Here is a 12,500-nt window from a genome sequence, read left to right on the forward strand (position 1 = left end):
AATCACATGTTCTCAAGAGCTAGCCGTTCACTCTGATGAAAGAGGAACCAAACAATTTCCTTGTTGTTGCTTGAAAGAACCCGCCGAGGAGTTGAGCCGCTGCTATGTTGCTGTCATTTCATTTAAAGTGGGTGGTGGTGCTGCTGGTGCTGGTGGTGGTGGTGGTGGGGGTGGATCTGCATACCTCCCTAGTTACTCTGTGATTGAATCAGCGGGTCGTCAGTGGTGCCTTGAGGGAGCCTTGAGGACGCGCGTGTCAGGCATGGCTGCCTGGGGGACAGGAGGCCAGAGGACCCAGAGCTGCAGGCCCAGAGGACGGAGGAGATAAGTTTGGAGGACAGAGAGAAGAGGCGCAGGGGAGCGAGGGATAGAGAGGGGGGGAGGAGAGAAATTAATGGGTAGACAGGAGAGGATGGAAAAGAGAAGGAAAGGGTAAATGAGGAGAAGAGAGGAGAGAGTTTTGGACTTAGTAAAAAGGACAGCACAGAGTAAAAACAAGACATACGGAAAACAGATAACTCGATCCACACGCACGCACGCACGCACGCACGCACAGACAGACAGACAGACAGACAGACAGACAGACAGACAGACAGACAGACAGACAGACAGACAGACAGACAGACAGACAGACAGACAGACAGACAGACAAATGCTTAAAAAATCAATAAATCAGAAGAAGAACATGGCTCAATACAAATCAATTTATACTCTCATAAATGTAGCTGTAACACAACCTCTTCATTCACCTGGCAGACTGCATAGAGGATAGAGAGAGGGGTGAGAGAGAGAGTGAGAGAGAGAGAGGAGAGGAGAGGGGGATGAGGAGGGGTGAGAGAGAGAGAGGAGAGGGGGGTGAGGAGGGGCGAGGAGAGAGTGAGGAGAGGAGAGGGGGGTGAGGAGGTATGAGGCGAGGACAGCGGGGTGAGGAGAGGAGAGAGAGAGGAGAGGAGAAGAGAGGGGGAAACGAGGCAGATGGATAGGACGTCACGCTCCGGCAGGGAGCCGCTCAGGCACCCCTCACTGGGAGGGTCAGATCCTTTACAAAGACAGGTCACCCCCAGAGCACCGAAGCCTTTAGACACACACTGACCAGGGCTGGCTGACTATTCACATGCTCTGTCTCTCTCTTTATCTCTCTCTCTTAGTCTCTCTCTCCCACACACACACACACACACACACACACACACACACACACACACACACACACACACACACACACACACAGACCCACACACTCACACAGACCCAGACACACACACACACACACACACACACACACACACACAGACCCACACACAGACACACACACACACACACAGAGAGAGCCTTGCATGCTTATACACACAAACAAACAAGCTGGGGGCATGATCTCTGACCCTGAGGAGGCCAAACGAGCAGAGGAAGTGCACAGAGAGGAAAAGAGGGGAGGAGAGGAGGGGAACAGAAGGAATGTAGAGAGGAGAGAGAGCGGAGGAGAGGAGGGGAGCGGGGGGATTACCAGCATCAGTAATGGGATGTAATTAACTCAAAAACCCCTAGATTCCAATGTAATTGTGTGTGTGTGTGTGTGTGTGTGTGTGTGTGTGTGTGTGTGTGGTGTGGATTTATGTGAATACACACACTTTTAGTCTGTTGTAAATTAGAATTAAATGTGTGTAAGTCTGGTGAGCCTGTTTTTAATTGGGAATGTGTGTGTGTTGTGGTAGTTTTTTAAAGTTAGACATAAGAGTGTGGGGTGCACTGTGGTGTGTGATGTGCTGATGGTGCACAATGTATGTGTGTGTGTGAGAGATGGAGAGAGAGAGGGAGAAAGAGAGAGTGGGAGAGAGAGAGAGAGAGAGAGAGAGAGAGAGAGAGAGTGAGAGAGAGAGTGAGAGTGAGAGTGAGAGTGAGAGTGAGTTGTGTGTACAAGGGAGAGGGCCTGTGTGTGTGTGTGTGTGTGTGTGTGTGTGTGTGTGTGTGTGTGTGTGTGTATTTGTGGCATGTGTTTCTGTGATTGCTTCCTTGTAAAAGTTGCCTGGTTGCTTCCCACGGTGCCAACCCTGCTGCTGCTGTGTTTGTGGGCGCACCTAATGAGCGTTAGCTGCCTTCTCTTCCTCCCTCTCTCCTTTGCCATCCCCCTTTTTCCCCCCACTCCTCCAACCTCCGCCCCCCAATCACCGTGCCTCTGACACATGTGGGGCGCGTGGACCTGTGGCTCCAATCAGCAGTTCAGATCACACACTCGACCCTTGACCTCTCCTGTTGCTGGGGGCAGCACTTGACAGGCATGGGCGTGGTGAGAGGGCTGACTGGCATTGAAAGCTGCCACTCATTTACCCTGATTGCTATGGGGGCGGGACTCCAGAGGTTAAAGGTGGATGGGTGATTTCAGGCTTCTAATCTGTATGTATGTGTGTGTGTGTGTGTGTGTGTGTGTGTGTGTGTGTGTGTGTGTGTGTGTGTGTGTGTGTGTGTGTGTGTGTGTGTGTGTGTGTGTGTGTGTGTGTGTGTGTGTGTGTGTGTGGTTTTGTGAGAATGTGTGTGTCACACTGGCATTCCTCACATATTTTAGTGGTGGTATTTGTGTCGGCCTTGCTTGCTAGTTCGTAACAGAATCGCTTTATTTCAGAGAGAGAGAGAGAGCTGAATGGAGAGGGTTCTTCTTTATCCTCCGAAGCACTCTCTGTTGACTTGCCATGCTATCCATCTCTCTCTCCTCCTCTCTCTTTCTCTCTCTCTTTTCAGCTTGGCACTTTGTATTGGTATGGAATGGATTCATGACTAACCTCGCTGGCAGAGTAGTCCAGATATATTCCATTCCAGTAACCAAATGAGCAATTTTACTCTTACCTCTCATCGCCCTCATCTCTTTCTCTCTCTCTCTCTCTCTCTCTCTCTCTCTCTTTTTTTTTTATATCGATTTATATCGATTTTTGTATATCCTTACAAGAGAGTAGAGAGTGGGCTCTGTTGCTCTTTTAAACCTGAGGTTGTAGAGCATGTAGATACCATACAGTAGGTATGCAATAATGTAAAGATTGAAATTTTGGTTCAAGAAACAGGTGTTAACTCTCCTTTTCCTCTGTGTCCACCTATGTGCAGTGGCAGGCAGAGACGCAAGAGTTCTGTCCCAGTGCGAAGCTGGTGCTGGTGGGCTGTAAGCTGGACATGAGGACGGATGTGAGCACGCTTAGAGAGCTCTCCAAACAGCGCCTCATCCCCGTCACACACGAACAAGTGAGTGTTCTCTCTCTCTCTCACACACACACACACACACACACACACACACACACACACACACACACACACACACAATGGACTCACACAAGATTAAACGATTAAACGGGAGCAAACATACATTTGTTTACAGATACATGCATGAACACAGACAGACAAACAAACCTGCACACAGGACGCACAAGCTTACACACTCTCTCATGGGCACACGCCCAGGCTCAAACCCCACCTCAAGCACACACACACACACACACAGACACACACACACACACACACACACACACACACACACACTGTGATAGGTGTGTAAGTCCATTTGGGCGTGAGCTCCTGCTGTATGTATGTATGGCAGCTCAAGTGGCTGCGGTGGGGAGTGGGGGGGGGGGGAGATGAGGCTGTGCCCTGGTGTGTGGCGGGGAGTGGGGGGGGAGATGAGGCTGTGCCCTGGTGTGTGTGGTGGGGGGCGGGGGAGGGAGATGAGGCTGTGCCCTGGTGTGTGTGGTGGGGGGCGGGGGGGATGAGGCTGTGCCCTGGTGTGTGTGGCGGGGGGCGGGGGAGGGAGATGAGGCTGTGCCCTGGTGTGTGTGGCGGGGAGTGGGGGGGGGGGGGGGGAGGGAGATGAGGCTGTGCCCTGGTGTGTGTGGCGGGGAGTGGGGGGGGAGGGAGATGAGGCTGTGCCCTGGTGTGTGTGGTGGGGGGGCGGGGGAGGGAGATGAGGCTGTGCCCTGGTGTGTGTGGTGGGGGGCGGGGGAGGGAGATGAGGCTGTGCCCTGGTGTGTGTGGCGGGGAGTGGGGGGGGAGGGAGATGAGGCTGTGCCCTGGTGTGTGTGGTGGGGGGCGGGGGAGGGAGATGAGGCTGTGCCCTGGTGTGTGTGGTGGGGGACGGGGGGGGGAGATGAGTCTGTGCCCTGGTGTGTGTGGTGGGGAGTGGGGGGGAGATGAGGCTGTGCCCTGGTGTGTGTGGTGGGGAGTGGGGGGGGGGGGTGAGGCTGTGCCCTGGTGTGTGTGGCGGGGAGTGGGGGGGGGGGGGGGGTGAGGCTGTGCCCTGGTGCTTATTGCTCTGCTGCTCGCCTCACTCCTCAGGGCTGCAGTGGAGATCACACCAGAGAGGAGGGTGGAAAGGGTGTGAATATACACTCTTTGTATATAGCCATTAAAACGCGTGCACACACAGACACACACATGCACACACTCACGGTCACACTTTCTCACACACACTCACACTTTCTTTCACTCACTCACTCACTCATTCACTCACTTACTCACTCACACACACACACACACACACACACACACTATGCAGGCGCATAAAAAAGTGCAGTAAACACACACACGCACACACACAAATACACACACACACAAGCTGATAAACACTTACACATTCTCACCTACACACTCACACTCACACACACATAGTTGCAGCATCAGCAGCTGCTTGTTTTGCTGCACGTTTGAGGGGAGGTGGAGATCATTTGTTCTTGCGGCGTTCTCAAAGAGGACTAAATTGAAGAGCAGACTTTGATAAATGGGAGAGGGCTATTGTCACTGGCTTCCATGTCCACCAAGCCAAGGGAAGTTTATAGGGTGGGTGTTTGCCTGTGTGTGTGTGTGTGTGTGTGTGTGTGTGCTTGTCTGTGTGTGTATGCATAAGTGTGTGTGTGTCTGTGTGTGTGAATGGGTTTGTGTCCAAACAAGCTTGTCCTCAAATCTCAAATTGCATTTTAATCAGCTCTGAGAGTGTTCATTTTGCATCTGACATCTGCATCGTTGGCCAGTTTAAACCTCTCATCAAACACTCACGACACAGGCGGGGGTGCACACGCGGGCGCACACACACACACACACACACGCACACACACACACACACACACACACACACACACACACACACACACACACACACACACACATATTATACAAAAAAATCACTGCATACGCACACATACACAAACATGAATAAAAGCAGAAATAAATACGCTTCCATTCTGCAGTATTTGCAACAGACACACACACACACACACACACACACACACACACACACACACACACACACACACACACACAAACACAAACACACACACACACACACACACTCCCACACACACACACACACACACACACACACACACACACACTCCCCAGTCCCACAGGAGGCGTAGTCCAGGCAGAGAGGGTGTGCAGGGAGAGTGTGACCCTTCATGCCATCTCATTGTCTGTTTTTCTCCCCGTTAGTCACGGCTCCTCTAATTGTCACCATAGTAACCATGCCAGCCATCTCCAAGTGCCATAGTAACACTGATGTGCTTGCCAGCGTCGCATTTAGCCCGCGTTCCTCCGAAATATAATTACAGCCAATTACAGCAGCTTTCAGGGACCTCAGCTCCTCCCTGCACTGCGCTCTCCCCAGCACAGGGCAGTCCAGCTGAATGGACGAGAACTGACCGGAGAATAATTGATGAGCCATAGAGGGCCGTATAACAGCTCAGATAAATAAGTGATGTTGTTTGTTTTGTCTCCCTCTGTTGTCTTTGTTTCTGTTTCTTCTCCTCTGTCGCTGTTTGTCTCTATGCACTCGCTCCTCCGGCGTCTCTCGTTCATACCCTCTTCTTCTTCTCTCATGCGCATTTTTTTTCTCTTTTCCTCTTTTCATCTCTCATGCTCTTCTATCTTCTCATCTTTTTCTTACTCTTCTCTCTCCCTCTCTCTTTCTTACACCCTTCCTCTCTCCCCCTCTCTCCCTCTCCCTCTCTCTCCCCCTCTCTCTCTCTCTCTCTCAGGGCAGTACGCTGGCGCGTCAGCTGGGAGCGGTGGCGTACGTGGAGTGTTCGTCGCGCGTGTGTGAGAACAGCGTGCGGGACGTCTTCCACATCACCACGCTGGCCACGGTGCGGCGGGCGCACGCCCACCCGGGCTCCTCGGGCTCGTCCTCGGGCGCCCTCAAGCGCAGCACCTCACGCCGCGCCCTCAAACGCATCTCCCAGCTGCCCCTGCCTCTGTCTGGCTCTGCCTCCCAGACGCACGAGCCAGCCCCCACGCTACGCAAGGACCGCGCCAAGAGCTGTGTGCTGATGTAGTGCACACACACACACACACACACACACAGATACACACACACATAGACATACGTAAGCAAAGAACTGATACCTGAGAAGAACTGATCCCTACTGTATGTATATACATAGGACAGGTACACAAGCACATGCTAAAATATGTATACACTTGCAAGTATGGTTCTCACCATGAACCCACACATTAACACATATACACACACATACACACTCCAAGCCACCCTTACAGATGTGCAGTTTGCATCTGCAGAAGTATTACGTGACATCCCACAGAGCTTTATTTATTGCTTTTGATGTATGGTTTATGTTATTCTGCTTGTGTAAATGACCTGCAGTCTCGCTGGACACACCCTTGGACTTGGGGGTTTACATTCTCTTGGCATTTTGTTTTCTAGTTTTGTCTCTCCTTTCCTCCTTTTTTTATTTTCCAATTGGCTTAGAGAGAGTATCTCTCACCTTCTCAAATTAGACCTCAGGACAGGACAGGGGCTGGGACTGCTGGATGTCAGCTCTGCTCTCTGATTGGTTGCCGCATAGTTTCCCTCTCCCCGGTTTCCACTGACAGTAGTGGTTGTCAAATGTGAGAGAAGGAGATTCAAAGGAAAAGGGAGGAAGAGACTCTCTGAGGTTTTGCTATATATAGCCAAATGGTTCTGTTGCTGCCTCCAAAATTGAACTCATCTAAAAGGGATGTCAAAAAAAAGAAAAGAAATATGATCAAAAAGTGACGAGGAGAAGGAGAAATAGGAAATGTGAAATTGTGGCGGATTTATGATGTTTCTTTTCTGCAGGTCCTAGAAACCACAAGTGCTTTTCAAGATAAGATCACTGTACATATCAGTTTAACTATGAATGCCATGTAATGAATTGTGCTCAGCCTTTGTTCCGTGGAGCTCCGCAGATGACTAAGAGGAAGGGAACCCAGAGTGTCGTGTTGGACGCCACAATAGACACCCTCGCGTGGGAATCGACGCGATTCCACCACTCAACTCTGGCCCCTTTGCTTAAAGGAATATTTTCATTTTGTTGTGTACAGATATCTATGGGGGAAGGGAGGAGATGGTTGAAGAAATATGTAAAATATGATGATGTTTTAAATATGTTTATTGTGTTGGAATTTGAAGCACAGTAAAAACAGAGACAAGCTACGCCTGAAGGCTGGGCTTTTTCTTCCTTCCTTTCTTTGGTTTTTGTGTTTTGGTTGACGTCTTTAACTCTTAAAGGTGTAGGTTTTTGAACGTTCTAAGTTCCGCAACAATTGAAGGTTCTAAAATTCTATGTTGAATTCAATGAACCCAGATATTCTTTAGAATGTTCATTTCTCAACATTCCCGTCACACCGGTGTGACGGTACTCCTTTAAGGGTTAACTTGTTAGATTTGTGGCCTGATTTACTGTCAAGTATCTGGTCTAATACGCTTGGCTGACACCTTAAGCTCCTTCAACGTTCTCTTCCCCCACGTCTACTCTGCCCAGCTGTTCTTGTGAATGAGGAACTGGAGAACTCGGACTGCACTCATGCCTGACCACCTGTAGAAAAAAGTCATTATTTCAGCACTAATCACAAATCAGAGCGCTCCTAATGAAAGCCGCCTACACATTAGCCGCCGACGGACTGAACTTCCTGCAGGTGCGATAAGCCTGAAGGCCATTAAACGTGGCCCTTTTCATATGGTTATGAGAGAGTCACTGCCCGACTCAGAACCCTCAATATGAAAGAACACAGACGACGGAACACATGTTCTACATTAGGCACTTAATATTTCTAATCATCGTCCCAGCACAACAAACAAGGGCAGCCTTGGAAATGATCATCCCATTATTGGCACCTGATTAAAGCCCCTCCTATTAGACTGTTATCCCACCGGCAGAGCTGTGAAGAGGCACGTTTTCTAATTACAGTTTGTGATAAAGAAACCCGTATCATTACGTTAATGCATATTCGCAATTCCCGTGTTCACTCTGCCATGTAGGCAGAGATCATATAGGCATATACGCAGTGTGTATTTTTAGATGTTTATAAACACAGATGAACCGTGCATTAATAACTGTGAATGAGTAGAATGTGCCAATTGTTTGCTGCTGTTTACTCAGGCAGAATGCAGCATCAGTTTGTCTCATTGCTATCTTTTGTGTCTGACGTCACACTATCAGCCCAAACCCCAGCAGAGAGAGAGGCCATTGTCTCTCAGCGACTGCCTTTGTGGTGTTGTTGTGGACGGGGAGAAATGCAGCATGAAAAGCATCCAAATGAGACAGAAAGCAAACTCAGTAGAAGGGATACGGCCACTAATCCTGGACGTCAGCCAGCTTTTTACTTCACTCTCCACGTACAGCAGTGGTGAACAATTGGCCGTCTGGACACAGCTTTTTTGGGGGGACTTTTTTGGGGAGGCTTAAGAAAGACGGAACATCTGCATAGAGAAGGGGGGGGGGTAACGGGGGCGAGGGGGAGCCGGGGGAGGAGGTAGTGGAGTGGGAAGGGGTAAGAGAGGGGGTATCTCAGGGTAGGCGGTAGATGAGGTTGGCACCAGTGGCCGTGAACCCTCAGTGCCCACCAGCTTAGACTGGCACTAAGAGGATTAACCCAGTGAGTGGTTTGCGTGTGTGTGTGTGTGTGCGTCTCTCTCTTGCTGTGTGTGTGGACTGCATGACACAGCCTGTTGGGGTAACAGTTGGACGGAGGCTCTCCCGCCTTACCTCATATGGGAGAGGAGAGGGAAGGGGGATAAATGTGTGTGTGTGTAATTATGCCAGTCAAGGGAAGAAGCTGTGTGTGTGTGTGTGTGTGTGTGCGTGTGTGTGTGTGGAGGGCAGTGGTAGAAAAATTGTGCTTGGTGGTTTTATAGTGAATGGTTGTAAGAGTGTTTATTATCAACAGTGTTGAACCTGTATATATGCACAAACATGTAAACTGCAGGTGACATCAAAATCTGTTATCAACAGCTTACGAGGTTTGAAATCTCACACTTGTTTTTTTCTGTTATTTATCTGATATTTGGGACTTTCTTATATGGTTCAAATGATCTGTTTTGTGTTTTTGTTGACAACATGATGAACCCATTTCTCTCTCATGCATTTTCCATTCTCAGTGTGTGTGTGGGTGTGTGTTTGTGTCGGCCAGCCTGCCAGCTTGGCATCAGTTTTCATGTCATGCTTGCCCATGTTGGCCTGATGCCGATTTGGCAAAGACAGAGTAAATGAACAAAGAGCATAGACACATTAGTATTCAGCCAACATGCATGCACGCACACTCACACATTCACACACACACACACACAATTTCTGCCCTTTGCGGGCATAAACATGGAGTGTGTCCCCTCACTGTCAGGGAGTTCAAGAGGGAGACAGCTTGCGGATGCCTTATGCATGCTCATGATTTGCCTCCTGGCTAAAAGATATAAGTGGAGTGCAAGACAGTGTGTCATGGTTTAATTTATGTGTGTGTGTGTGTCTTTGTGTCCTGTGCCTGTGAGTGACAGTGCTGTTTGTCTATTGGTGCAAACACGTAGGCCTAGTCATGCTGAAAGTGTGGCCTGCTTTGGTGGTGGTCATGTGACCAACACCAGGTGCAGTTTGACTGGGTGTCTGCCAGCATTGCCCCAGCCCCTGCTACTGCCTATTACCAGTCACAGCCAATCAGAGGCTCCCTTCACTGTGATTGACGCAGCAGGAGCGCAAGACAGCACCAGCTAGGCTTTGCACCTGCTGCCTGACAATATGTCTTCCCACCCCCAGCAGAGACACAACACTTTCATTCACCTCTCTCTCTGCTCTCTGCCTGTTTGTTTCTGTCTCTCTCTCTCAAACACACGCACGCACGCACACACATACACACACACACACACATGCACGCACAGGGTGCGATTTGTGTAAAAACCAGAGGGGGGGATGATTTTGAATAAGTTTAACCCCCCCCCCCCCCAATTTTTTTTTTTTAAATGAACGAACGATTCATAGTTCCTAGTACACTGACATTCCTAGTAATGTCATGGCTAATAATAGCCTATATTCATTTTGCCACCTTTGTAACATTTACCTTTATCTTAGTTTTAGTTTACCGTGATGTATGACTTTAAACAGCGAGTGTGCTTGGTATGATGATCAGCTCCTCTAATGCAGGGTAGGACTACGTTTTGACAAGCATACAAATTCACCTTGTTCTTGCCCCATCTGAAATGACTCCTCTAGTTTTGCTGTATTTGTTATGTAAAAAAATGTTGTATATGATGGCACTGAATTCTTGAGTTAGTGAATTGGCTAACAGTGTTAGTTGGTAACCAAATAGCACACATTGCACTACACGCTGCGTACTGTACGTGCATTCTCTCTCCTGCTGATTTGCGTTCAGTAGCCAAGTGCGTAATATTGCAAAAGTTGAAAAAAGTGTTTATTGTAGCCTGCAGAAAATAAATAGACTATCATACTGTCAGTTAATTGGCTACAGTGCAGTGAAGTTTGGAGAGTAAAGTTATAGGGCAACTTGAAGTTTTATGAAAATAATTTACGAACCAGAACATAAAGACCATGAAGCTTCTATTTCTTGCAGCTGTTAAAACACCCGCTAGATAGTTTAAATACCCACCAACATTCGTTTTTGCAGTACAGATTATTTCTGAAAGTTATTTGTCTACTAGGCCTAGCCTACTGGCTGATTTATCAAACGAGTGCTTTCTCGTTCGTCCTCCGCAAACTACAGGTGTTTCGGTCGAGAGCCATTGAATAAGCGATGCCAAGCAATTTCTGTAACACTTTTTGTGACATTCAGCTAATATCTCCTCATTTAATGTAAGTTCCTTCGGACAAGGCCTACGTTCTATACGTGGAGTTGCCCTCCATCTCAGTTGCATCAGTTTTCTAATTTTGAAGGTTCTAAAATATGACGATATGCTTCACTGAATCCTTCTCGTTTTCTTTCATTTGTCCAGCTAACTTTTCCATTGAAACTAGCCATTTATGATGGATTACACAGTCGACATTCTGAAATGTCCTGCACGATCAAGGCCAAATTAAGTTATCACGCAGCCACTGTGTCAGCAGCATGAGTGCTGACGGTGACGGTGCGTTTCTGATGTCAGATTATTATGTAGGCTAGCCTACTAGACTGTTCTCACGTTGCAGCGCTTTACTTATATGAAGTAGCATTAATCAATATGAGGGGCAGAGGGTCTTGTTGTCTGTCTGTTTGTTTCTGTCTCTCACACACACATACATCTCACATAGCCTACACAAACATGCACTGACACGCACTCTCTCTCTCACACACAGACATGCACACACATACATCTCACATACAGACAGACACACACATGCACAAACATACTTCTCACATACACACACATGCACTGATACACGCACACTCTCTCACTCACTCACACACAGGTACATGCACTGATACAGGCACACCCACACCCACTCTCATACTCACACACATGCAAGGATACACATGCACACACACACACACTTTCTCTCTCTCTCACACACACACACACACATGCACTGATACTCATGCATGTACACACGCATGTACACTCACATACTTTTCTCTCACACACAAAGACTGATATTGGTGTGCATGTGCAAAAAATGCAAGCTCTTACAAGACTAGCATACACACACGCAAACATGAGCATCCAATTAAATGTACACACACACACACACACACACACAGACACACAACTCAATTATTAAACCACTGCATACATTTTTCAGATGCTATTTAATTCTGTACTTTGTGTTGTGATCCATGTGTGAGACAAAGCGCAGTGTTGAATTGAAATGAAAGAGTGTTGCTTAATCCGGGTCGTCGCTGCATTGTTCACACACTCAGATGAGGAGCACCAGAAACACAGCTCTCTCCCCCGACAACCAACTCTCCCCTCCAGCTGGGCTCCAGTTTAAGAGTGCATACGTAAGTGTGTGCATATGTTTGGGTGTGTGAGACGGAGAGTGAGTGTGTGTGTGTAAGAGAAAGAGTGTGTGTAATTACCTGATAACTGAGAGCACTGCACAGTCAGTGAGCAGCAGCTGTTACAGAACACTCACTATTAACACAATAATACTCTATTACTGCAGTGGCTGCCTGCCCAGAACAGTGTGTGTGTGTGTGTGTGTGTGTGTGTGTATGTATGGGGGTGCTTTCAGTAAAGATGGCAAGAAATGGAAGGAGTGTGTGTGTGTGACTGACTGGAAAGGGGACTGGGATGTGAG

The 12,500-nt window shown here is 48.4% G+C and overlaps 1 protein-coding gene across 1 annotated transcript in view; it reads left to right on the forward strand.

Moving 5' to 3' along the window:
- rnd2 (Rho family GTPase 2) overlaps positions 1–7,441 on the forward strand; it is a 25,793-nt gene extending 18,352 nt beyond the window's left edge. Inside the window, exons 3-4 of the mRNA XM_042085532.1 lie at positions 3,071–3,222; positions 6,000–7,441. Coding sequence (XP_041941466.1) covers positions 3,071–3,222; positions 6,000–6,296 — 449 coding nt within the window. The 3' untranslated portion in view covers positions 6,297–7,441. The remainder of the gene's footprint in view (positions 1–3,070; positions 3,223–5,999) is intronic.
- Positions 7,442–12,500: the final 5,059 nt, after the last annotated feature.

The sequence above is a fragment of the Alosa sapidissima genome, chromosome 3 (assembly GCF_018492685.1).
Source record: "Alosa sapidissima isolate fAloSap1 chromosome 3, fAloSap1.pri, whole genome shotgun sequence".
Classification (NCBI taxonomy): domain Eukaryota; kingdom Metazoa; phylum Chordata; class Actinopteri; order Clupeiformes; family Clupeidae; genus Alosa; species Alosa sapidissima.